This window comes from Oncorhynchus mykiss, chromosome 32 (assembly GCF_013265735.2).
Source record: "Oncorhynchus mykiss isolate Arlee chromosome 32, USDA_OmykA_1.1, whole genome shotgun sequence".
Lineage (NCBI taxonomy): Eukaryota > Metazoa > Chordata > Actinopteri > Salmoniformes > Salmonidae > Oncorhynchus > Oncorhynchus mykiss.
In genome coordinates, this window is record NC_050572.1 from 311,018 (window position 1) to 337,497 (window position 26,480).

Genomic DNA, 26,480 nt, shown 5'->3' on the forward strand with positions numbered 1-26,480 from the left:
TAGTGGAGCATCTGAAAGAGCTCAGCGGTGATCTCGCAAACGAACACCAACCAGACAACAATTGGAATCCGTTTGGATGGGTTCAGTCATTGTTTGGTGTTAGGGGGGCTACAAAATTTCATTGGTTGATTACATGTCTGATAAAGCTGATAATCCTGATCACCGAAAACACTGAATTAATGGTGCAGCATGTCCATAGGCCATGCTCATGGCGGGGGGGTTCTGTAAACGGTGCTCCCAAGGTAGTGTTAAGGGCCTACCGTCATGGTGACCCGTGGCAATGTGGACAGTGTCAACGAAGTGATTGCCTTGTGTGTGTGGTGATAAAGAATGTACTGATGTTTAACATTCATATGTTCCTTTCCCCCTTCTGAGAATGAATTGCACTATGTGAAGCTTTGAAACTCAATGACAACATTGTCATTTACGGGCTAAGTGTAAGAAAGTATTTCATTTTCCCTCTTTCCAAACCATGTTAGTGCTTGTTTGATGAAAATGATGTGCTTGTTTGATGAAAATGATGAAAATGATTCAACAAATAGACTATAACTCAGGTTGTTGTTGTGTCCTGGTGTTAATATGCAATTGTGATCAAGGCCACAGCTCTATCGCAATGTATCAATCTGCACATTTAATGTCAGTTTCCCTGTGGACTTTTCCCTGCAATGTGATGCAGTCCTTTCAGGGGCTGTAGGCTACCTGCATCTTGTTCAGCAAACCATGGCAAAGTTGAATTGCAATTATAAACCCAGATTTTTGTCAGTAGTCTAAGCCTATTGAAATAACAAGTCAATCTTGCAAATAGGCCATTTATAATGGTTTGCAGTCATTAAAAAGGACATAGATATTTCTTAATTCGCTTGATAACGTTATGGAAAAAGTATTTTATTAATATGTGGCAACTCCTCTGTTGCTGCGAAAAAAAATCTAATTTAGGGTAGTTTTCAGGCCTTGTGGGCGGGTTTTCACAGGTCACTGTTCTAGAAATTTTTGATAGATCCGGCAACCCTGCCGCCTGCCAAATATCCGCCCTAACCTTCATTAACAGAACTGCGGGAAAACGGTGCCTGACAGGAGGACAATGTCGACATTTACAGAAATGTTTGGTGATCAACTAGGAATGCCTTGGAGATCGACCGGCTGGTGACCACGGTTTGGCTCTTTTCACTGACAGCCACAACTCAATCAGCTAGACCTATTGACACTACCCAAATCAAGGGCTTCCCAAACACACTGATGATATGAAACAATCCACAGCGAAACATTTGTAAAGAAGCTAATGACCATTTGTGGTTAAGTCGTGCTCCCTGGGGAAGTATTTTCTATTTTATTTAGACAGGAGTAATTATATCATTTGGCAGAAACATCCATTTACTTTAGGGCAATCCAACATCCTAACAGTGCACTGTTCACCCGCCAACTTTCCTTTCCAATGTTCAGGGATATAATATCTGTATATAATGACGAGATGCTCATGTCTTTGCCCTAACAGGCTGGAAGACAGGCGACAAGCTCAAAATCTGGAATTGATTCCCATAGAAACACATTGGGTTTATCCTGGACAGAATTTGGCGAGTGAGCCCTCTTGCTTCTCTTCCTCCCTGCTGAAACTATATCACCGAAGAAAGCATCAGAGCGTAACAGATCCCCGACCACCACACGGACTACTTCGGCACTGCATTCCCCCACATGCTCTTCATGGTGCACCCCGAGTACAGACCAGCACCAGCACTACTTCGGCACTAGATTCCCCCACATGCTCTTCATGGTGCACCCCGAGTACAGACCAGCACCAGCACTACTTCGGCACTAGATTCCCCCACATGCTCTTCATGGTGCACCCCAAGTACAGACCAGCACCAAAACAGAAAAGTTGGAGGGAAAGAAAGTCCATGGATGTTATTGGATTTGACTGTTTCCTTTTGTGATGTTACCCCATTTTGCCCCGATGATGAACTCTCGCCACGTTCAGTTCTGTTCTGTCTTTGGCACGGTTTGGTAAAGGGTCATGGTAGACCACCACCACTGGTTGAATAACAATGCCTGCTCTACCCCCATACGCATGGACACTGGCTGGCTCTCACGGAGACTGCTTGGTTGATGATAAGGACAGAATCTGTCACTAAAGGTGTTGCCATTTCACCTGCTTCTGTAAACTATTGTTTTACCAAGGCACACACTCGGGCTTGTGTCACTGTTTCACTGTGTGACACTCACTGAGGCCAGTGTGTCAAGGCAGTCATTCACAATAGTGTTCTGTCAAATTTGCCTTAAACAGAGAAACGTACGGGCGCTGTGATTTATGGTTTACAGGAAGTGCGAGTCTCGAACACATTATAGCTTTGAATTTGTATGCATGTGCGACATAGGATAGACAGGAATAAACCTGAAATTAATTAAATGTTCTAGAATGACCCAGAAAAGACCAACCAAACCCACCTGCTGTCTCTGTCACGCAAAACAACAGTCCTGTTGGAGGTTCCAGACTGTGGCCCGTCGCCATTAAGCGCCGTTCCTCCTTTTCACGCTGCTAGGGCCTTGTTTGGTGGATTATTCTGTCACGGTCGACATGATGAGGAGACCAAGGCGCAGCGTGATATGAATACATACTTCTTTTAATAAAGCAAGAACACTAAACCAAAAAACGACCGTGATGCTATATAAAACGAGTGCACACATAGACAATAACCCACAAAGCCAAAATGGAAAATGGCAACCTAAAAAGGATCTCCAATCAGAGACAACGATAAACATCTGCCTTTGATTGGGAACCAATTCAGGCCACCATAGACCTACATTTACCTAGACAATACCAAAACCCCATAGATATACAAAAAACCCTAGACAAGACAAAAAACACACATACTGTACCACCCTCGTCACAACCTGACCTAACCAAAATAATAAAGATAACTAAGGTCAGGGCGTGACAATGTCAGCTCTGTCACATGTTGCAACAGGACACATCTCTCTCCACAACTGCATTGACCTGACTGGTGTCCCTCCACACATTATAGTATAATTATTAAACTATAGTGACAGCTCAGGCTTTTGTGGAGCGATGGGTAACGATGCTTCGTGGGTGTCAGTTGTCGATGTGTGCAGAGGGTCCCTGGTTTGAGCCCGGGTATGGGCGAGGGGACGGACTAAAGTTACACTGTTACATTGATGCTGTTGACCCGGATCACTGGTTGCTGCGGAAAAGGAGGAGGTCAAAAGGAGAGTGTAACCGATGTGAAATGGTTAGCTAGTTAGTGGTGGTGTGCGCTAATAGCGTTTCAATTGGTGACGTCACTCACTCTGAGAACTTGAAGTAGTGGTTCCCCTTGCTCTGCAAGGGCCTTGGCTTTTGTGGAGCGATGGGTAACGATGCTTCGTGGGTGTTGATGTGTGCAGAGGGTCCCTGGTTCGAGCCCGGGTTGGGCGAGGGGACGGAAGCTATACTGTTACATTGGTTGTCAGAGAGTTGGGACAGAATCATTGAGTGCATGTCCAGTTTAGCAGCATCTGTTGACATGTGGTTTCTGATTTATTTGAAATTTAGCAGGTTGCATTTAGCTGTTCCTCCCAAAAAATGTGTTTTTTGAAGGAAAGGCTCAATCCTCTGTCCCTTTACAGTTATCCCCGGCTGATGGTGACTCCCGAGTGGCGCAGCAGTCTAATGCACTGCATCTCAGAGTTAGAGGTGTCACTGCATACCCTGGTTCGATTCTGGGCTGTATCACAATCGGCTGTGATCTGGAGTTCCATAGGGGGGTGCACAATTGGCCCAGTGTCATCTGGGTTAGGGGAGGCCGGGGTAGGTTGTCATTATAAATAAGAATTTGTTCTTAACTGACTTGCCTAGTTAAATAAAAGATGGGTCTCACTTGACTTCACTCATTGTGTGCTCTCTTGATTGTGTCTGCAAGTACAGTAGCTAGCAAGCTAGTCAACTTTAAACTGTTAGCTTGACTGCCATTGTGAGATCAGAACGCTCGGATCAACCAGTGCGCTCTCTGAATGCCCCGAGAGCGAGAACGCACTGCATTTATGAACTGACAAGCCTCTGAATTTATGAACAGACAAGGCTCTGAATTTATGAACTGACAAGGCTCTGAATTTATGAACAGACAAGGCTCTGAATTTATAAACTGACAAGGCTCTGAATTTATGAACTGACAAGGCTCTGAATTTATGAACTGACAACTGACAAGCCTCTGAATTTATGAACTGACAACTGACAAGGCTCTGAATTTATGAACTGACAACTGACAAGGCTCTGAATTTATGAACTGACAGGGCTCTGAATTTATGAACTGACAACTGACAAGGCTCTGAATTTATGAACTGACAAGGCTCTGAATTTATGAACTGACAAGGCTCTGAATTTATGAACTGACAACTGACAAGGCTCTGAATTTATGAACTGACAACTGACAAGGCTCTGAATTTATGAACTGACAAGGCTCTGAATTTATGAACTGACAACTGACAAGGCTCTGAATTTATGAACTGACAAGGCTCTGAATTTATGAACTGACAAGGCTCTGAATTTATGAACTGACAAGGCTCTGAATTTATGAACTGACAACTGACAAGCCTCTGAATTTATGAACTGACAACTGACAAGGCTCTGAATTTATGAACTGACAACTGACAAGGCTCTGAATTTATGAACTGACAAGGCTCTGAATTTATGAACTGACAAGGCTCTGAATTTATGAACTGACAACTGACAAGGCTCTGAATTTATGAACTGACAACTGACAAGGCTCTGAATTTATAAACTGACAAGGCTCTGAATTGATGAACTGACAACTGACAAGGCTCTGAATTTATAAACTGACAACTGACAAGGCTCTGAATTTATGAACTGACAAGGCTCTGAATTTATAAACTGACAACTGACAAGGCTCTGAATTTATGAACTGACAACTGACAAGGCTCTGAATTTATGAACTGACAAGGCTCTGAATTTATGAACTGACAAGGCTCTGAATTTATGAACTGACAACTGACAAGGCTCTGAATTTATGAACTGACGAGGCTCTGAATTTATGAACTGACAAGGCTCTGAATTCATGAACTGACAAGGCTCTGAATTGATGAACTGACAACTGACAAGGCTCTGAATTTATGAACTGACAAGGCTCTGAATTTAGAAACTGACAACTGACAAGGCTCTGAATTTATGAACTGACAACTGACAAGGCTCTGAATTTATAAACTGACAAGGCTCTGAATTGATGAACTGACAACTGACAAGGCTCTGAATTTATAAACTGACAACTGACAAGGCTCTGAATTTATGAACTGACAACTGACAAGGCTCTGAATTTATAAACTGACAACTGACAAGGCTCTGAATTTATGAACTGACAAGGCTCTGAATTGATGAACTGACAACTGACAAGGCTCTGAATTTATGAACTGACAACTGACAAGGCTCTGAATTTATGAACTGACAAGGCTCTGAATTTATGAACTGACAAGGCTCTGAATTTATGAACTGACAACTGACAAGGCTCTGAATTTATGAACTGACGAGGCTCTGAATTTATGAACTGACAAGGCTCTGAATTCATGAACTGACAAGGCTCTGAATTGATGAACTGACAACTGACAAGGCTCTGAATTTATGAACTGACAACTGACAAGGCTCTGAATTCATGAACTGACAAGGCTCTGAATTGATGAACTGACAACTGACAAGGCTCTGAATTTATGAACTGACAAGGCTCTGAATTTAGAAACTGACAACTGACAAGGCTCTGAATTTATGAACTGACAAGGCTCTGAATTTATGAACTACCCAGATCACACTCTGGCACCCCAGACTGAATTTACAAACGCCGTGAAGATGATCTATTATATTGACAAGATAGCCGAGTGACCGCCCTAACAATGGAAATGCATGTCCTCAATGAGTGAAGGCAAGTGAGATCAGGTGGGACCATTCTAGCCAATGAGAGGGCAGATATGCGTGTGAACAACAGGTAAGTCGTTTTTCTTAAAGTTGCCGGAATGACACGTCTCCACTTATATCAGTACATTTGTAACAAGCTAAACATTACGAAACGTATATTCGGTAAAATAAGCCTAATGTAATTCGATACACTATAATAGCACTCCATACAAAAAAAAGGCTTATCTCACGCGGACAGATTTTGGGCAGAGTAAATCCTCTCGCTTCTCCTCTTCCTCTCTGCTGGTGGCCACAATAAATTGCTGTAGGTGGACTCAGTGGCCGAGACAGTTGAGGAATACGGACATCACAACGCGGTTCGACGTTTATTTAGTTCTGTAGCAATACCTGTTTCGTACGCCGAAATACATATTTTTTTCTGTCGAAGACTGCCATTATTTACGTGGCTATAATAATGGTGTGAAGGTGGATAAACGGCCGGGGACCCAGGCTTCTCCAAGATTTCGGCGTTAATCAGTATCTGAACGCCGGTGCCGTGAACATGGATATCGCCGATGGAGCAGAGGAGCTTTCCTTGGAGGAAATCTTATCGTTGTACAGCCAGCCGATCAATGAAGAGCAGGGATGGGCTGTTTGTTACCAATGTTGCAGAACTTTGGTTCAGAAACACCGGAGGGTTCATTCCAAGACCTCCAGCGCTTCAGTTGGGGATTTGCCGAGAAGGATTGAAGGACCTGGCGATGTACGGATTCTGAGAGATGGAACAGTTCAATTGCACCACCAAGACAGCACAGGTAAACACAGTGTCTGTCAAAATCGGACCTACTTTGAAGCCTATCTAGGCTCCCCTAGTTGCATGGTTAACTGAAGTGAACATAACTAATGGGTTAGGTTACACACGTGTATAGACGCCATGCTTCTCAGATTGGATCGGATTTCCACATCTTTACTGTGGCAGAGGCCTAAACCAATTACCTTGTCAATTCACTGATATTACACATGGAGCTTGAATATACAGTGTTTAGGCCTACATATTTGTATCGTTCAGCCAAACAGGCTTAGTAATGCCTGTTAATTATGAATGCAATTATTTGTTCATGATTAATCACTGTATCAATCATTTTTGATTGCAATATGCCTAGTAATCAAATCATATATGTTTGTAAACAATGCCTTTGACCAGGATCCATCACTCACAGACCTGATGCTCAATGGGTATTTGGCCAGAGGTCGGCTGCATCCCAATCTCTCCTTTCACCCTTCGAGTTGACTTGTTCACTTCCTTTCATTGATTTTAAAGGAAATTACTGGTATCTGGAAACTTCCTGTAGGCTAGCTGATGCCTACACCATGCTTTTACATGTGTGGGGAGTAGTGAACGAGTGCACACTTCGGGAGGAAGGAGAGATTATTGGGACGCAACCGTGGAGGTAGAGCGGCTGCTTACCTGTGTAGTGTTGGTGAGCCTGTGGCAGAAAGCTGTAGTCTGTCTAGCATGTGGTTTAATATCTGCGTAGGTAAGGGGAAGTAGTTGACACCACAGCCGCTGGCACTGGGTTTGATTTCCTTTTCACGCTGTTGTGTTATCTTATTACCCTCTGCCACACACACACAACCTCCACTCTCTCACTGTCGGAGGCCATTAGATGGTGATAAATAATGGGCCGCTGGCTGGGATTGGTTGTGTTCTGGTTTGGTTTGTCAAACCTGTGTAACGTCACATCCCGAGCACAGTCTCTGTTAATGTGTCTATCACACTTCTCATCAGAAAATGCAAAAACAACCCTCCTGTTTGACTGAATCAGAACTTGAGTGGTTGGGTCCTGCAGATTTATAAGGTGAGGTATTTTGAGGTATTATAACCTCTGAAGTGCCTTGCGGTCGGAGACCGAGCAATTGCCATACGCGGCAGTGATGCAACCGGTCAGAATGCTCTTGATGTTGCAGCTGTAGAACCTTTTGAGGATCTCTGGACCCTTGCCAAATCTTTTTTTTTTTCCCGAGGGTGCCCTCTTCACGACTGTCTTGGTGTGTTTGGACCATTATAGTTTTGTTGATGTGGACACCAAGGAATTTGAAGCGCTCCACCTGCTCCACTACAGCCCTGTTGATGAGAATGGGGGCGTGCTCGGTCCTCCTTTTCCTGTAGTCCACAATCATCTCCTTAGTCTTGGTTACGTTGAGGGATAGGTTGTTATTCTGGCACCACCCGGCCAGGTCTCTGACCCTCCTCCCTATAGGCTGTCTTGTCGGTGATCAGGCCTACCACTGTTGTGTCGTCAGCAAACTTAATGATGGTGTTGGTGTCGTGCCTGGCCATGCAGTCGTGGGTGAACAGGAAGTACAGGAGGAGACTGAGCACGCACCCCTGGGGAGCGCCAGCGTTGAGGATCAGCGTGGCAGATGTGTTGCTACATACCCTCACCACCTAGGGGCGGCCCATCAGGAAGTCCAGGATCCAGTTGCAGAGGGAGGTGTTTAGTCCCAGGTTCCTTAGCTTAGTGATGAGCTTTGAGGGTACTGTGGTGTTGAACGCTGAGCTGTAGTCAATTAATAGCATTCTCACATAGTTGTTCCTTTGTGAGAGAGGGGGAAGCCACTAGCTATACCCAAAAAGGGCCACTTCATGACCGTAGTATTCATATTATCTATGTTAAAGCTACAGCGGTATGTTACGAGGCCCCTGGTCTCAGCTACACAACTGAGAGATGGATGGATTGCACAGCAGGTGTAAGAAATGGGGTGTGGGAGGAGGCATGTTATGCCGATTTGGTCTGACATCTCTTTTTAACACCAATGGCTGGGCCTGGAGGGACCTCCTCCTTCAAGATAATGTCATTCTGACTGCCCTTGTTCTGAACACCTCCAAAACAAAGGTCATGGGGTTTGGTAAGATCGCTCCTCTTTCACCCCAGCTGCCAAACAGGTGTGATTACTACCTCTGAGGGTTTAGAGCTTGAGGTAGTCACCTCATACAAGTACCACCTAAAACTTCTCAACTGGGAATATTGAACCACCAGCTGATTCAGATGGACATCCATGCTAGATTACGGCGACGTAATGCTTATAGGACACATCACTGCACTCTATACTCATCTGCAAACGGGTCATCTCTGTATACCTGTCGCAAGACCCACTGGTTGACGCTTATTTATAAAACCCTCTTAGGCCTCACTCCTCCTTATCTGAGATATCTACTGCAGCCCTCATCTTCCACATACAACACCCGTTCTGCAATCTGTCCCTCATACATTAGTCACCTAATCATCCCCAATTTACAATTGGCTCATTCACCTCCCATGTAACTACTCCCCAGGTTGTTGCTATGAATGAGAATATCAGTCAACTTGCCTCGTAAAATAAACAATTTTAGCTGTTCTTGCCATAATAGGGACTTGGTCTTTTATCAAATAGGGCTGTGTTCTGTATACCACCCCTACCTTGTCACAACACAACTGATTGGCTCCAATGCATTAAGAAGGAAAAAAATTCCGCAAATGAACTTTAACAAGGCACACCCGTTAATTGAAATGCATTCCAGGTGACTACCTCATGAAGCTTGTTGAGAGAATGCCAAGAGTGTGCAAAACATGTGTTATTCATTTTTATATTTCTTTCTCCGTATGGACTCGAGAGGCGACGGTCGAGAGCCGTGAGTCCTCTGAAACACAACCCAACCAAGCCGCACTGCTTCTAGACACAATGCCCACTTAATCCGGAAGCCAGCCGCACCAATGTGTCGGAGAAAACACTGTACACCTGGCGACCGAGTCGGCGTGCACTGCCCCCGGCCCGCCACAGGAGTTGCTAGTGTGCGACAGGAAAAGGAAATCCCTTCCGACCAAACCTGGATGACGCTGGGCAAATTGTGCGCTGCCCCATGCGTCTCCCGGTCGCGGCTGTCTGCGACAGAGCCTGGGCTCGAACCCAGAATCTCTAGTAGCGATTTGATATAGGGGGCGCTCTTTAAATTTTTGGATAAAAAAACGTTCCCGTTTTAAACAAGATATTTTGTCACGAAAAGATGCTCGACTATGCATATAATTGACAGTTCTGGAAAGGAAACACTCTGACGTTTCCAAAACTGCAAAGATATTGTCTGGGAGTGCCACAGAACTGATGCTACAGGCGAAACCAAGATGAAATTTCAAACAGGAAATGCCCAAGATTTTGAAGGCGCTGTGTTCCAATGTCTCCTTATATGGCTGTGAATGCGCCAGGAATGAGCTTACACTTTCTGTCGTTTCCCCAAGGTGTCTGCAGCATTGTGACGTATTTGTAGGCATATCATTGGAAGATTGACCATAAGAGACTACATTTACCAGGTCCTTGCTTGGTGTCCTCCGTCGAAATGATTGCGTAATCTCCAGCTGCGTGTATTTTTCCATTTGCTTCCGAGGAGAAACCCAACTGCCACGAATGATTTATCATCGAATAGATATGTGAAAAACACCTTGAGGATTGATTCTAAACAACGTTTGCAATGTTTCTGTCGATTTTATTATGGAGTTAATTTGGAAAAAAGTTCGCCGTTGTAATGACTGAATTTTCGGGGTTTCTTCTTAGCCAAACGTCATGAACAAAACGGAGCGAGTTCTCCTACACAAATAATATTTTTGGAAAAACTGAACATTTGCTATCTGAGTCTCCTCATTGAAAACATCCGAAATTCTTCAAAGGTAAATTATTTTATTTGCATGCTTTTCTTGTTTATGTGAAAATGTTGCCTGCTGAATGCTAGGCTTAATGCTATGCTAGCTATCAATACTCTTACACAAATGCTTGTGTAGCTTTGGTTGAAAAGCATATTTTGAAAATCTGAGATGACAGTGTTGTTAACAAAAGGCTAAGCTTGTGAGTGAATATATTTATTTCATTTCATTTGCTATTTTCATGAATAGTTAACGTTGCGTTATGGTAATGAGCTTGAGGCTACAAATAGGATCATAAATAGGCTATGATTACGCTCCCGGATACGGGATTGCTCGACGCAAGAAGTTAAGGTACCACGTTCATCTGTACACACTATAGTACGCAAGTATAAACACCATGGGACCACGCAGCCGTCATACCGCTCAGGAAGGAGACTCGTTCTGTCTCCTAGAGATGAACGTACTTTGGTGTGAAAAGTGCAAATCAATCCCAGAACAACAGCAAAAGACCTTGTGAAGATGTTGGAGGAAACCGGTACAAAAGTATCTATATCCACAGTAAAACGAGTCCTATATCGACATAACCTGAAAGGCCTCTCAGCAAGGAAGAAGCCACTGCCACAGGTCCAAAACCGCCATAAAAAATCCAGACTACAGTTTGCAACTGCACATGGGGACAAAGATCATACTTTTTGGAGAAATGTATTCTGGTCTGATGAAACAAAAATAGAATTGTTTGACCATAATGACCACCATTATGATTGGAAGAGCACAGGGCGCCAGTGGTGAATTTGCCAATCTTGGTGTTCTCTGGCAAATGCCAAACGTCCTGCACGGTGTTGGGCTGTAAGCACAACCCCCACCTGTGGACGTCGGGCCCTCATACCACCCTCATGGAGTCTGTTTCTGACCGTTTGAGCAGACACATGCACATTTGTGGCCTGCTGGAGGTCATTTGGCATGGGCTCTGGTAGTGCTCCTCCTTGCACAAAGGCGGAGGTAGCGGTCCTGCTGCTGGGTTGTTGCCCTCCTACGGCCTCCTCCACGTCTCCTGATGTACTGGCCTGTCTCCTGGTAGCGCCTCCATGCTCTGGACACTACGCTGACAGACACAGCAAACCTTCTTGCCACAGCTCGCATTGACGTGCCATCCTGGATGAGCTGCACTCCCTGAGCCACTTGTGTGGGTTGTAGACTCCGTCTCATGCTACCACTAGAGTGAAAGCACCACCAGCATTCAAAAGTGACCAAAACATCAGCCAGGAATCATAGGAACTGAGAAGTGGTCTGTGGTTATCACCTGCAGAACCACTCCTTTATTGGGGGTGTCTTGCTAATTGCCTGTCATTTCCACCTGTTGTCTATTCCATTTGCACAACAGCATGTGAAATTTATTGTCAATCAGTGTTGCTTCCTAAGTGGACAGTTTGATTTCACAGAAGTGTGATTGACTTGGAGTTACATTGTGTTGTTTTAAGTGTTCCCTTTATTTTTGAGAATTACAACAATACTGAATGAACCCACTTATTTTAACTTAATATAATACATAGTAATATCTATTTAGTTGCAACTAAATAATGAAACATGTTCAATTTGGATAAAATAAATGTTGGCGAAGAAAGTAAAACTGCAATATGTGCCATGTAAAATAGCTAACATTTAAGTCCCTTCCTCCGAACATGAGAACATACGAAAGCTGGTGGTTCAATATTCCCAGTTAAGAAGTTTTTAGGTTGTAGTTTATTATAGGAATTATGACACGGCGACTATACCTTTTGACAATTGGATGTTCTTATTGGCACTTTAGTAATTATATTAAAAACCCAGAAATAGCTTTTGATCATTTTAATATGGTTAAATCTGGAAAATATCATTTCGAAAACAAAATGTTTATTCTTTCAGTGAAAAATGGAACCGTTCTGTATTTTATCAGACGGGTGGCAACCCTAAGTCTAATTATTGCTGTTACATTGCACAACCTTCAATATAATGTCATAATTATGTGAAATTCTGGCAAACTAATTCATGTCTTTGTTAGGAAGAAACACAGTTCGCAACGAGCCAGGCAGCCAAACTGTTGCATATTCCCTGACTGCTGCACCGAACGCAAGAGAAGTGACACAATTTTCCTAGTTAATATTGCCTGCTATCATGCATTTATTTTAACTAAATATGCAGGTTTAAAAAAATATACTTCTGTGTATTGATTTTATGAAAGGCATTGATGGCTAGGTACATTCGTGCAACGACTGTGCTTTTTTTCCGCAAATGTGTTTTTGGTAAATCAGCCGTTTGGCAAAGTTGAAGTAGGCTGTGATTTGATAAGTTAACAGGCACCTCATTGATTATATGCAAAGCAGGACAAGCTAGATTAACTAGTGATTATGTGAAGATTGATTGTTTTTTTTAAAAAACGTTTAATGCTAGCTAGCAACGTACCTTGGCTCATTACAGCCACAAGGTCCTTTTTGGAAAGGCACTCGCGTAACAGGCGGTCAGCCTGCCGTGACAGGCGGTCAGCCTGCCGTGACAGGCGGTCAGCCTGCCGTGACAGGCGGTCAGCCTGCCGTGCAGTTTCCTCATGGATTGCAATGTAATTGGCGTCCAAAAAGGCAGATTACCGATTGTTATGAACTTGAAATCAGACCTAATTAATCGGCCATGTCGATTAATCGGTTGGCCTCTAGTGTAAATTTGACTAACTTTTTTTCAATTTTTTTTCTTCTAGATAAACCCAGACCTCCCAACACTTCCTTAGAGGTGAGTTACATATACCCTGTTTCCAGAACTGGGCCTTGTATTCCGCTTTTACAGTAAGACTGTGGTAACATTTAGCCAGGTGTGTTTCATGGAATGAGAAGCAACCCCATTACAGAGCCCAGTGCCCACCATGAAAACCATTATAAGCCATTTGTACCAGCCTAGCATGACCGCTATGACCCAGTGGGGTTTGTACCAGCCTAGCGTGACCGCTATGATCCAGTGGGGTTTGTACCAGCCTAGCGGACAATGGTCCGTTGTGAAGCCCAGCAGCAGAGACCGCTTGGTGCTGAGAAGGGGTTTGTTTCTCATTCTTTATCACTCCCAGACGTTTGACTGACACACTAAAATGGAAGGAAGACCGAAGCTTTTCCCATCCTATGAATCTACTGGCTCCGTATGTGACAAACACCGGTTGTTGGAGTTGGTTAGTGTCTACTGGCTCCGTATGTGGGTGAATAACGGCCTGTTGTTTTTTTGTCTTGTAGGTGATTGAATCTCTGGGAATCATGATCTACAAGGCGTTGGACTACAGTCTGAAGGACAGCGAGGAGAGAGAGCTCAGTCCGCCTCTGGAGCAACTCATCGACATGATGACCAACATGGCAGAGAAGGAGAGGGACAGTGACCCCTGCCATGATGAAGGTTACGAGGCCACCGAGGAGGAGGAAGACCCAAACACTGTCTGTAATATTAAAAGATTCAGAGACGTGCTCACGGTACGTCTTGTCTGACCTAGTTACCTGTAACATGTTATAACGGTACGTCCTGTCTGACTGTCTCGACTACATAGTTACCTGTAACATGTTAGAACGGTACTGGTCTGACTGTCTCGAACTACATAGTTACCTGTAACATGTTATAATGGTACTGGTCTGACTGTCTCGACTACATAGTTACCTGTAACATGTTAGAACGGTACTGGTCTGACTGTCTCGACTACATAGTTACCTGTAACATGTTAGAACGGTACTGGTCTGACTGTCTCGACTACATAGTTAGTTACCTGTAACATGTTATAATGGTACCTGTCTCACTGTATCGACTACATAGTTACCTGTAACATGCTAGAACGGTACTGGTCTAATTACTAGCCTGAGTGCCAGTCCATTGTGCTATAGGAGGAGACAACAGGTCTGGGACCAGGCTATAGAAGGAGACAACAGGTCTGGGACCAGGCTATAGAAGGAGACAACAGGTCTGGGACCAGGCTATAGGAGGAGACAACAGGTCTGGGACCAGGCTATAGGAGGAGACTCTAGTAGGGCTGTGTGTCTCTCTATCCAACCTTCCCTCCTGGTCTATGTATAGGTCTCTAGTAGGGCTGTCTCTCTCCAACCTTCCCTCCTGCTCTATGTATAGGTCTCTAGTAGGGCTGTGTCTCTCTCTCCAACCTTCCCTCCTGCTCTATGTATAGGTCTCTAGTAGGGCTGTGGCGGTCATGACATTTCTCCAGCCGGTGATTGTGAAGCAAATAACGGCCGGTCTCACGGTAATTCACCATTAGTTACCATGGACGATCTACGATTAAGACTATCCAACGGGACATTAAACTGTAATATCTCATGTTGTTGCGAGACGTGGCTGAACGATGACACTGGTCCATTTGTTTGGGTTTTCCTTGCATCGGCAGGACAGAACAGCTACGTCTGGTAAGGAGGAGTTGTGTCTTTGTCAAGAACAGCTGGTGCGCAATGTCTCATATTAAAGAAGTCGTGAGGTATTGCTCGCCGGAGGTGGAGTACCTTATGATAAGCTGTAGACCACACTATCTACCAAGAGTTCTCATCTGTATTATTGTAGCTGTCTATTTACCACCACAGACCGATGCTGGCACTAAGACCACACTCAACGAGCTGTATCAGGCCATAAGCAAACAAGACCATGCTAATCCAGAAGCGACGCTCCTAGTGGCCGCGGACTATAATGCAGGCACATTTAAATCCATTTTACCTCATTTCTACCAGCATGTTAAATGTGCAACCAGAGGAAAAATAACTCTAGACCACCTTTACTCCACACAGAGAAACGTACAAAGCTCTCCCTCGCCCTCCATTTGGTAAATAATAACCATCATTCTATCCTCCTGATTCCTGCTTACAAGCAAAAACTAAAGCAGGAAGTACCAGTGACTCTCTCAGTCCAGAAGTGGTCAGATGACGCGGATTCTACACTACAGGATTGTTTTGTTGGCACAGACTGGAATATGTTCCGGGATTCATCCAATGGCATTGAGGAGTACACCACCTTCGTCATCGGCTTCATCAATAAGTGCATCGATGACGTCATCCCCACAGTGACTGTACGTACATATCCCAAACAGAAGCCATGGATTACAGGCAACGTCTGCACTGAGCTAAAGGATAGAGCTGCCACTTTCAAGGAGCGGGACTCTAACCCGGAAGCTGATAAGAAATCCTGCTATGCCCTCTGAGGAACCATCAAACAGGCAAAGCGTCAACCTACTCCACTGCTCTGGCGCTGGTCGGATGTGGCTTCAACTATTACGGACTACAAAGGGAAACCCAGCCACGAGCTGCCCAGTGACCATGCCTACCATGCTTTTTTCTATGCTTGCATTGAGGTAAGCAACACTGACGCATGCATGAGAGCACCAGCTGTTCGGGACGACAGTGTGATCACACTCTCCGTAGCCGACATGAGCAAGACCTTGAAACAGTGCTTTGAAAGGCTGGTCATGGCTCACATCAACATCGTTATGCCAGAAACCCTAGACCCACTCTAATTTGCATACCGCCCCAAACAGATCCACAGATGACGCAATCTCAATTGCACTCCACACTGCACTTTCCCACCTGGACAAAAGGAATACCTATGTGAGAATGCTGTTCATTGACTACAGCTCAATGTTTTACACTATAGTGCCCTCAAAGCTCATCACTTAGCTAAGGACCCTGGGACTAAACAGCTCCCTCTGCAACTTGATCCTGGACATGCTGATAGTCTGCCCCCAGGTGGTAAGGTTAGGCAACAACACGTCTGCCTTGCTCATCAACACTGCAGCCCCTCAGGGGTGCGTGCTCAGCCCCCTCCTGTAGTCCCTGTTCATCTACGACTGCGTGGGCAAACACGACTCAAACACCAGTAAGTTTGCTGGCGACACAACAAGTAGGCCTGATCATCGACAACGATGAAACAGCCTGTGGAGAGGTGGTCAGAGACCTGGCAGGGTGGTGCCAGGACAACTACCTCTCTCAATGTGAGTAAGACAAAGGAGCTGCTCGTGGACTACAGGAAAAGGAGCGCTGAACAGGCCACCATTAACATCGATGGGACTGGAGTGGCGCGGGTCGAGTTCCTAGGCTTCCACATCACCATCAAACTATCATCGTCCAAACGCACCAAGACAGTCGTGAAGAGGGCACGACAACACCACTTCCCCTTCAGGAGACTAAAAAGATTTGGGATGGCTTCCCAGATCCTCAGAAGGTTCTACAGCTGCACCATCGAGAGCATCCTGACCGGTTGTATCACCACCTGGTATGGCAACTGCTCGGCATCTGACTGTAATGCTCTACCGAGGGTAGTGCGTACGGCCCAGTACATCACTGGGGCCAAGCTTCCTGCCATTCAGGACCTATATAATAGGCGGTATCAGAGGAAAGCCCAGAAAATTCAGACTCCAGTCACCCAAGTCATAGACTGTTCTCTCTGCTACCACACAGCAAGTCTTGGCCAAAAGGCTCCGAAACAGCTTCCACCCCCAAGCCATAAGACAGATTTTTAACAACAAATTAGTTTTTGTGCTGCTGATACTCGCTGTTTATTAACTATGCTTAGTCACTTTACAAATGACATTGACTAATCTGTACTCTGTCGTGGAAATGTCCTCTATTTACCAAATCATGAGAGCAAACCACAAGTCAGTTATCACAAAGTCCATCTTTAATTATATGAGCTCTATCACAACCCTGTGACTCTCAGATCAATTCAGTGTCTATAAATTAATTATCTGAGAGTCCTTACACATTGCAAATGAGATCCTTTATAGCAAAGACACACACATAGCCAGACAGCATTGGCCATAATTTATCGTTCAGCTTTGTCTCCTAAACTATGTTATTTTCTCAAACTCAGAACCATAAACAAATCCTCCATATCAACAGGCATATATCAAATCCATCCTATCTTGACAAGATCACAGAGACACATTTACTGGCACACAGACATTGTGGAGCCAAGAGATCCACGCTTGACCTCTCCCCTCTCTCCGGCCCAAATAACTTAGTCTTGACATAGTATTATACAAACACATTCTGATGAGAAGTAACTTACAAACATATGATGAATATGAAACATCTGATTATTCCCCAACAACCCCCGCACATTGACTGTACCGTTACCCTCTGTATGTAGCCTCATTACCATGTATGTAGCCTCGTTACCAACCTGTGCCCCCTGTATGTAGCCTCGTTACCAACCTGTGCCCCCTGTATGTAGCCTCGTTACCAACCTGTGCCCCCTGTATGTAGCCTCGTTACCAACCTGTGCCCCCTGTATGTAGCCTTGTTACCAACCTGTGCCCCCTGTATGTAGCCTCGTTACCAACCTGTGCCCCCTGTATGTAGCCTCGTTACCAACCTGTGCCCCCTGTATGTAGCCTCGTTACCAACCTGTGCCCCCTGTATGTAGCCTCGTTACCAACCTGTGCCCCCTGTATGTAGCCTCGTTACCAACCTGTGCCCCCTGTATGTAGCCTCGTTATTGTTTTGTAAATTGCTTTTTACCTTTTGATTTAGATGTACAAAAAAATATATTTTTTGAATCAACTCTTTTCTTGAACTACCTTGTTGGTTGAGAGCTTGGTAAGTAAACATTTCAGTCAGATTGTATTCAGCGCATGTGACAAATACAATTTAGGGTCTGAATACTTTCCTAATGTATTGCATTTTTTATGTGTGTTCTAAATGATATTGTCCTGATAATGGATTACTTACTAGAGCCCGTTGCTAGGGAACATCATCCATCAACAACCTCTCTCCGTCACACTCTGTTCTGAGCTGTCATCTCAAGCTCCTTCCTGTAATGATCTGTGTATACATTAAATTATCAGTATATGACCTTGTCTGCCGTCCCTCCTCCTTCTCCCAGCTGTGTACGTCCCACCTGCCCAGCCCCTCTGATGCCCCTAACCACTACCAGGCTGTGTGTCGGGCGCTCTACGCCGAGACCAGAGAGCTAAGCACCTTCCTGGAGAAGATCAGGAGTGCCAAAGAGGTGAGGTACCTGACACGTTTATTCACCCAATCCCTTACTCACTGAAGAGGTGAGGTACCTGACTCGGCAGCAGCTGATCAGTTTGACATAATGTGTGTTGGAGAGGCCCGGAGTCTGATCAACAGCTCTAACAGTAGAAGTGTTTCAATGATCAATTAGCTAGAATGATCCCATATTCTGCAGACCTGCTCAGAATCAGGATCTTAACCAGGCAAGGCACATCTCCAAAAGGAGACAAAGCTGCTTGGTGTTGTCAGTTTATCCATATTTGACCAGAAAGCACTGTCCAGGTTTCTCCCTATTCAGAAAGGGTTCCTGGTCCAAACTAATTAGCCTAGTTACTGCTAGACCAATTACATTAGTTCACTGAGTCGGTAAGGAGATGAATGATCAATTTGAGAGTTTCAACAGATTAATGATTCACAAGGGAGCGTTTCCAACGGGGTTGAGTCCACCGCACAGTCAGCAGCCAGTCCGAGGGAAGCCCAAGGCATGCTGGGATGACAGCAGGGGACTATCTGGTTTAACTTGGTCAGTGAGGCAAAGGACACTGGGAGGTCTCTGTGCTGTATCTAAATAGTCTACAGTGGCTTCCTCTCCTTCCCTACACCATTTGTAACCTGGTTGCTGTGTGTAACCTGGTTGCTGTGTGTAACCTGGCTGCTGTGTGTAACTGTGTGTCACTTGGCTGCTGTAGCTTGGCTGCTGTGTGTAACCTGGCTGCTGTGTGTAACCTGGCTGCTGTGTGTAACCTGGCTGCTGTGTGTAACCTGGCTGCTGTGTGTAACCTGGCTACTGTGTGTAGCTGTGTGTAACCTGGTTGCTGTGTGTAACCTGGCTGCTGTGTGTAACCTGGCTGCTGTGTGTAACCTGGCTGCTGTGGGTAGCTGTGTGTAACCTGGCTGCTGTGTGTAACCTGGCTGCTGTGTGAAACCTGGCTGCTGTGTGTAACCTGGCTGCTGTGTGTAACTGTGTGTAACCTGGCTGCTGTGTGTAACCTGGCTGCTGTGTGTAACCTGGCTGCTGTGTGTAACCTGGCTGCTGTGTGAAACCTGGCTGCTGTGTGAAACCTGGCTGCTGTGTGTAACTGTGTAACCTGGCTGCTGTGTGTAACTGTGTAACCTGGCTGCTGTGTGTAGCTGTGTGTAACATGGCTGCTGTGTGTAACATGGCTGCTGTGTGAAACCTGGCTGCTGTGTGTAACCTGGCTGCTGTGTGAAACCTGGCTCCTGTGTGTAGCTGTGTGTAACCTGGCTGCTGTGTGTAGCTGTGTGTAACCTGGCTGCTGTGTGTAGCTGTGTGTAACCTGGTTGCTGTGTGTAACCTGGCTGCTGTGTGTAACCTGTGTTGTGTGTAACCTGGCTGCTGTGTGTAGCTGTGTGTAACCTGGCTGCTGTGTGTAGCTGTGTGTAACCTGGCTGCTGTGTGAAACCTGGCTGCTGTGTGAAACCTGGCTGCTGTGTGAAACCTGGCTGCTGTGTGAAACCTGGCTGCTGTGTGTAACTGTGTAACCTGGCTGCTGTGTGTAGCTGTGTGTAACATGGCTGCTGTGTGAAATCTGGCTCCTGTGTGTAGCTGTGTGTAACCTGGCTGCTGTGTGTAGCTGTGTGTAACCTGGCTGCTGTGTGTAGCTGTGTGTCACCTGGTTGCTGTGTGTCACCTTGTTGCTGTGTGTAACCTGGCTGCTGTGTGTAGCTGCTCTGACTGCAGTCGGATTAAGCTACGACTTTCTCCTGCTTTACCTTACATCTCTTCCCCTCTCTCCTCCCGCCGTCCCTCACCTCCCCTCCCTCTCTCCTCCTGCCGTCCCTCACCTCCCCTCCCTCTCTCCTCCTGCCGTCCCTCACCTCCCCTCCCTCTCTCCTCCCGCCGTCCCTCTCCTCCCGCCGTCCCTCCCCTCCCCTCCCTCTCTCCTCCCGCCGTCCCTCCCCTCCCCTCCCTCTCTCCTCCCGCCGTCCCTCGCCTCTCCTCCCGCCGTCCCTCGCCTCCCCGCCGTCCCTCGCCTCCCCTCCCTCTCTCCCGCCGTCCCTCCCTCTCTCCCGCCGTCCCTCCCTCTCTCCCGCCGGTCGCTCTCCTCTCGCCGTCCCTCCCTGTTGAAGCGCCTTTGGCAGAGATTACAGCCTCGATTCTTATTGGGTATGACGCTACACCTGCATTTGGGGAGTTTCTCCCATTCTTCTATGCGTTCAAGTCCAGGCTCTGGCTGGGTCACTCAAGGACATTCTGAGACTTGTCCTGAAGCCACTCCTGCGTTGTCTTGGCTGTGGGTCGTTATCCTGTTAGACTGGGGTGAAGATTCACCTTTCAAGGTCTTGAGACTGGAGCAGGTTTTCATCAAGGATCTCTCTGTACTTTGCTCCGTTCATCTTTGCTTTGTTCCTGACTAGTCTCCTGGTCCCTGCTGCTGAAAAACATCCCTACAGCATGATGCTGCCACCACCATGCTTCACCGTAGGGATGGTGCCAGGGTTCCTCCTGACGTGACGCTTGGCATTCAGGCCAAAGAGTTCAATTTTGGTTTCATCAGACCAGAGAATCTTGTTTCTCATGGTCTGACAGTCCTTTAGGTGCCTTATGGCAAATTCCAAACGGGCTGTTATGTGCCTTTCTACTGAAGAGTGGCTTCCGTCTGGTCACTCTACCATAAAGGCCTGATTGGTGGAGTGCTGCAGAGATGGTTGTCCTTCTGGAAAGTTCTCCCATCTCCACAGAGCAACTCTAGAGCTCTGTCAGAGTAATCATCGGATTCTTGGTCACCTCCCTGACCATGGCCCTTCTCCCCCAATTGCTCAGTTTGGCCGGGTGGCCAGCTCTAGGAAGAGTCTTGGTGTTTCCAAACTTCTTCCATTTAAGAATGATGGAGGTCACTGTGTTCTTGGGGACCTTCAATGCTGCAGAAGTGTTTTGGTACCCTTCACTGAGCCTCGACACAATCCTGTCTTGGAGCTCTACGGACAATTCCTTTGACCTCACGGCTTGGTTTTTGTTCTGACATGCAACTGTGGGACCTTATATGGACAGGTGTGTGCCTTTCCAAATCATGTCCAATCAATTGAATTTACCACAGGTGGACTTGAATCAAGTTGTTGAAACATCTCAAGGATGATCAATGGAAACAGGATGCACCTGAGCTCAATTTACAGTCTCATAGCAAAGGGTCTGAATACTTAAGTTATTTCTGTTTTTAAATTAAATACATTTCTTAATGTTGCTTTGTTATGGAGTATTGTGTGTAGTTTGCTGAAGATTTTTGTTTAATCCATTTTAGAATAAGGCTGTAACAAAATGGGATTGTTTTATTCATGTGGACAGGGAAACAATCTTGAAGATTCCAATTGGTCAGACCAGTGTTGAACAGTTGTTAGTACGAGTACTCCACAGTTACAAGAAATGTGGCCTCAGGATATGCGGTTTCCAGTTTGAACAAAATCCAGTGTGTGTTTTCTTGAGCGCCTTTGTGGTATCAGCTTGAGGAAGAGTTATGGCGATGACCGAAGAGAACTCTCTCGGGAGGTAATGCGGTCGGCATTTGGTTTGAGGTGTTCTAGGTTGGTTAAACGAAAGGACTGGAGTTCGTGTTCGTTACCGCACCATGAGTAGTTAATCGTGACGTACACCTCCACCTTTTTCCTCCGAGTTCTGCGCAATATACTCTGAACCCAGCTGGCTGTGTAGACTGGGACAGTATATCCGGAGATGTATATCCCAGTGGGGCTCTGCTGTGACAACCAGTGGTGTAGTGAGGAGCTGATAGACATTTTTAAAATGTCTATCATTTAGTTCCACTTTGCTTTACCCCCACTCAGAAGTTCAATGAGGACTGTCTGCTGGAACAAGATCTGACATCCTCATCACATGAAAACATATTGATGTAGAAGTGTGCGGATAAATAACACTGCCCATGACCTTCTGGTGTTGACCCAGAGCAACATAACTCCCACAGTGTATTAAACAGATCACCTCTCACGCTCTCCATTCATGTCTTCCCCCTTGTAGAACCTGCGGCGGATGGCGCGAGTCACTGGAGAGGAACCCATCAGAGATGTCAACGAGCTACAGAACGCTGACTGGGTAAGCGTAGCCTAATGTAGCGGGCGCTAAAAGTCCCCGCATCGCTTTTTCAGGGGAAACGGAAGTTAGCTTGAATATACTGTATCCCTGAGAACCAGAAGAATCCGGTGTGGTAAGACACACCGCGAGGGTGTGGTAAGAAAGACCCTGAGGGTGTGGTAAGAAAGACCCCGAGGGTGTGGTAAGACAGACTGCGAGGGTGTGGTAAGAAAGACCATAATTCTCTTATCGCTCAACACAGGAACAGTTCTGATACTTGACACCTAGATACTGTAAAGCTCTAAATGTTGATACTATTGTCTGTGTTTGGGGTCAATTTCAATTCAGGAAGTACACTGAAAGTTGCATTCCAATTCTGTAAAATTAGGAAAATGTAGAATTGAAATTTGGTTTACTTTCTGAATTGAATTAGAAATTAAATGAACCCCAACCCTGCTATTATCCTGTGTCCCTCAGGCTAAGTTCTGGATGCAGGTGATGGGTGACCTGCGTAACGGGGTCAAGCTGAGGAAGGTCCAGGAGAGACAGTACAGCCCTCTACCTGTAGAGTTCCAGCTCACACCTTACGAGATGCTGATGGATGACATCCGCTTCAAACGATACAAACTACGGAACGTCATGGTGAGGGACTTAAACATGAAGAATATCACCTTAGAGGAATGACGGATCATGGTTTAAGTCATCGTGAAGGGAGGGTCTCATCTGTCAGCCCGGTTCCACGTCGCTGAGCTCGTATTTATGAAACGTTGCAGAGTCCTGCTCTGTGATTTTAGTTTTGCCTTTCAGATCATAATTCAGATCATAATGAATAAGATTGGTTGGACAGGAGGAGCTCATGCTATTGTCATGTAACTTGTTAGTTTACACCTGTTGTTTACGAAGCGTGTGACATATGATTGGATCCTGGATCAGCTTTTCTACTCTTCAGATGCTTTCTGGGTCCTGATGTTTTTCATACATTCGGAAAGTATTCATGCAAGTCGGTTAAGAACAAATTCTTATTTACAATAACGGCCAAACCCAGACAACGCTGGGTCAATTGTACGCCGCCCTATGGGAGTCCCAATCACAGCCGGATGTGATACATCCTCGAATTGAACCAGGGACTGTAGTGACGTACCTTGCACTGAGATGCAGTGCCTTAGAACCCTGCGCCACTAGGGGGCCCAAATTATGCAATCTTTATTGCGCTCTACACTGCCATTGACTACAGCTCAGCATTCAATACCATAGTGCCCTCAACTCATCACTAAGCTAAGGACCCGGGGACTAAACACACCTCCCTCTGCAACTGGATCCTGGACTTCCCGACGGGCCGCCCCCAGGTGGTGAGGGTAGGTAACAACACATCCGCCACGCTTATCCTCATCACAGGGGCCCCTCGGGTGTGTGCTCAGCCCCCTTCTGTACTTCCTGTTCACCCACGACTGCACGGCCAGGCACGACTCCAAAACCATCATTAAGTTTGCTGATGACACAACAGTGGTAGGCCTCATCTCTGACAACGAGACAGCCTATAAGGAGGAGGTCAGACCCGGCCGGGTGTTGCTAGAATAACAACCTCTTCCTCAACGTGATCAAGACAAAAGAGATGATTGTGGACTTCAGGAAAGAGAGGACTGAGCACGCCCCCATTCTCATCGACTGGGCTGCAGTGGAGCAGGTTGAGAGCTTCAAGTTCCTTGGCGTCCACATCACCAACAAACTAACATGGTCCAAGCACACCAAGACAGTCGTGAAGAGGGCACGACACAACCTATTCCCCCTCAGGAGACTGAAAAGATTTAGCACGAGTCCTCTGTTCCTCAAAAGGTTCTACAGCTGCACCATCGAGAGCATCCGGACTGGCTATGCTAACTGCTCGGCCTCCGACCGCAAGGCACTACAGAAGGTAGTGCGTACAGCCCAGTACATCACTGGGGCCAAGCTTCCTGCCATCCAGGACCTCTGTACAAGGCGGTCATCGGAAAGCCCTAAAAATTCTCAGGCTCCAGCCACCCTAGTCATAGACTTCTCTCCGCTACCATATGGCAAGCTCTACCAGAGCGCATATTCTAGGTCCAAAAGAGGCTTCTTAACAGCTTTGCCCCCCCCCCCCCATTTTTTTATTTGATTGGTTGTCTCATAGGGTGGGGCACAACTTTCCAAATGCGCTGTATGTGTAGTGTTACATTACCCTTTATCTCTCAGTGACATATCCTGACATAATGTAAACGTTATACATTACCCTCTCTCACTCAGTGACACATCCTGACATAATGTAAACGTAATGTACCTTCCTCCTCTAACCCTTAACTAGTGGTCTAGACCCTGCACTATATACCTTCCTCCTCTAACCCGTAACTAGTGGTCTAGACCCTCCACTACATACCTTCCTCCTCTAACCCTTAACTAGTGGTCTAGACCCTCCACTATATACCTTCCTCCTCTAACCCTTAACTAGTGGTCTAGACCCTCCACTATATACCTTCCTCCTTTAACCCTTAACTAGTGGTCTAGACCCTCCACTATATACCTTCCTCCTATAACCCTTAACTAGTGGTCTAGACCCTCCACTATATACCTTCCTCCTCTAACCCTTAACTAGTGGTCTAGACCCTCCACTATATACCTTCCTCCTCTAACCCTTAACTAGTGGTCTAGACCCTCCACTATATACCTTCCTCCTCTAACCCTTAACTAGTGGTCTAGACCCTCCACTATCTACCTTCCTCCTCTAACCCTTAACTAGTGGTCTAGACCCTCCACTATATACCTTCCTCCTCTAACCCTTAACTAGTGGTCTAGACCCTCCACTATCTACCTTCCTCCTCTAACCCTTAACTAGTGGTCTAGACCCTCCACTATATACCTTCCTCCTATAACCCTTAACTAGTGGTCTAGACCCTCCGCTATATACCTTCCTCCTCTAACCCTTAACTAGTGGTCTAGACCCTCCGCTATATACCTTCCTCCTATAACCCTTAACTAGTGGTCTAGACCCTCCACTATATACCTTCCTCCTATAACCCTTAACTAGTGGTCTAGACCCTCCGCTATATACCTTCCTCCTCTAACCCTTAACTAGTGGTCTAGACCCTCCGCTATATACCTTCCTCCTATAACCCTTAACTAGTGGTCTAGACCCTCCGCTATATACCTTCCTCCTCTAACCCTTAACTAGTGGTCTAGACCCTCCACTATATACCTTCCTCCTATAACCCTTAATTTTTGGTTTAGACCCTCCACTATATACCTTCCTCCTCTAACCCTTAACTAGTGGTCTAGACCCTCCACTATATACCTTCCTCCTATAACCCTTAATTTCTGGTCTAGACCCTCCACTATATATCTTCCTCCTCTAACCCTTAACTAGTGGTTTAGACCCTCTAAACCTCAGCACTCCAGTGACATGAATAAATATATTTTCATTTTCTCAGAACACATCAGTATTAAACGACTCAACTTTAGTGTTTGGTCTCACATTCCAATGATTACATCCAACTTTAGTGTTTGGTCTCACATTCCAATGATTACATCCAACTTTAGTGTTTGGTCTCACATTCCAATGATTACATCCAACTTTAGTGTTTGGTCTCACATTCCAATGATTACATCCAACTTTAGTGTTTGGTCTCACATTCCAATGATTACATCCAACTTTAGTGTTTGGTCTCACATTCCAATGATTACATCCAACTTTAGTGTTTGGTCTCACATTCCAATGATTACATCCAACTTTAGTGTTTGGTCTCACATTCCAATGATTACATCCAACTTTAGTGTTTGGTCTCACATTCCAATGATTACATCCAACTTTAGTGTTTGGTCTCACATTCCAATGATTACATCCAACTTTAGTGTTTGGTCTC

At 45.7% G+C, this 26,480-nt stretch overlaps 2 protein-coding genes across 5 annotated transcripts in view; one reads left to right on the forward strand and one right to left on the reverse strand.

The window, feature by feature from the left end:
* The window catches only part of azin1b (antizyme inhibitor 1b), a 39,471-nt gene extending 36,898 nt beyond the window's left edge, over positions 1 to 2,573 (reverse strand). Inside the window, exon 1 of the mRNA XM_036970618.1 lies at positions 2,440 to 2,573. The gene's annotated coding sequence lies outside the window, so the exon portion shown is untranslated. The remainder of the gene's footprint in view (positions 1 to 2,439) is intronic.
* Positions 2,574 to 5,885: 3,312 nt separating this feature from the next.
* The window catches only part of spire1a (spire-type actin nucleation factor 1a), a 32,626-nt gene continuing 12,031 nt past the window's right edge, over positions 5,886 to 26,480 (forward strand). For 2 of the 4 annotated variants that reach the window (XM_036971638.1, XM_036971640.1), the window contains exons 1-6: positions 6,013 to 6,702; positions 13,289 to 13,320; positions 13,809 to 14,039; positions 18,433 to 18,558; positions 22,555 to 22,629; positions 23,086 to 23,250. In XM_036971638.1, coding sequence (XP_036827533.1) covers positions 6,450 to 6,702; positions 13,289 to 13,320; positions 13,809 to 14,039; positions 18,433 to 18,558; positions 22,555 to 22,629; positions 23,086 to 23,250 — 882 coding nt within the window. In that variant the 5' untranslated portion in view covers positions 6,013 to 6,449. Of the gene's footprint in view, positions 5,979 to 6,012; positions 6,703 to 13,288; positions 13,321 to 13,808; positions 14,040 to 18,432; positions 18,559 to 22,554; positions 22,630 to 23,085; positions 23,251 to 26,480 lie in introns of those variants that run through there. The other 2 variants (XM_036971641.1, XM_036971639.1) reach the window with 2 other exon arrangements.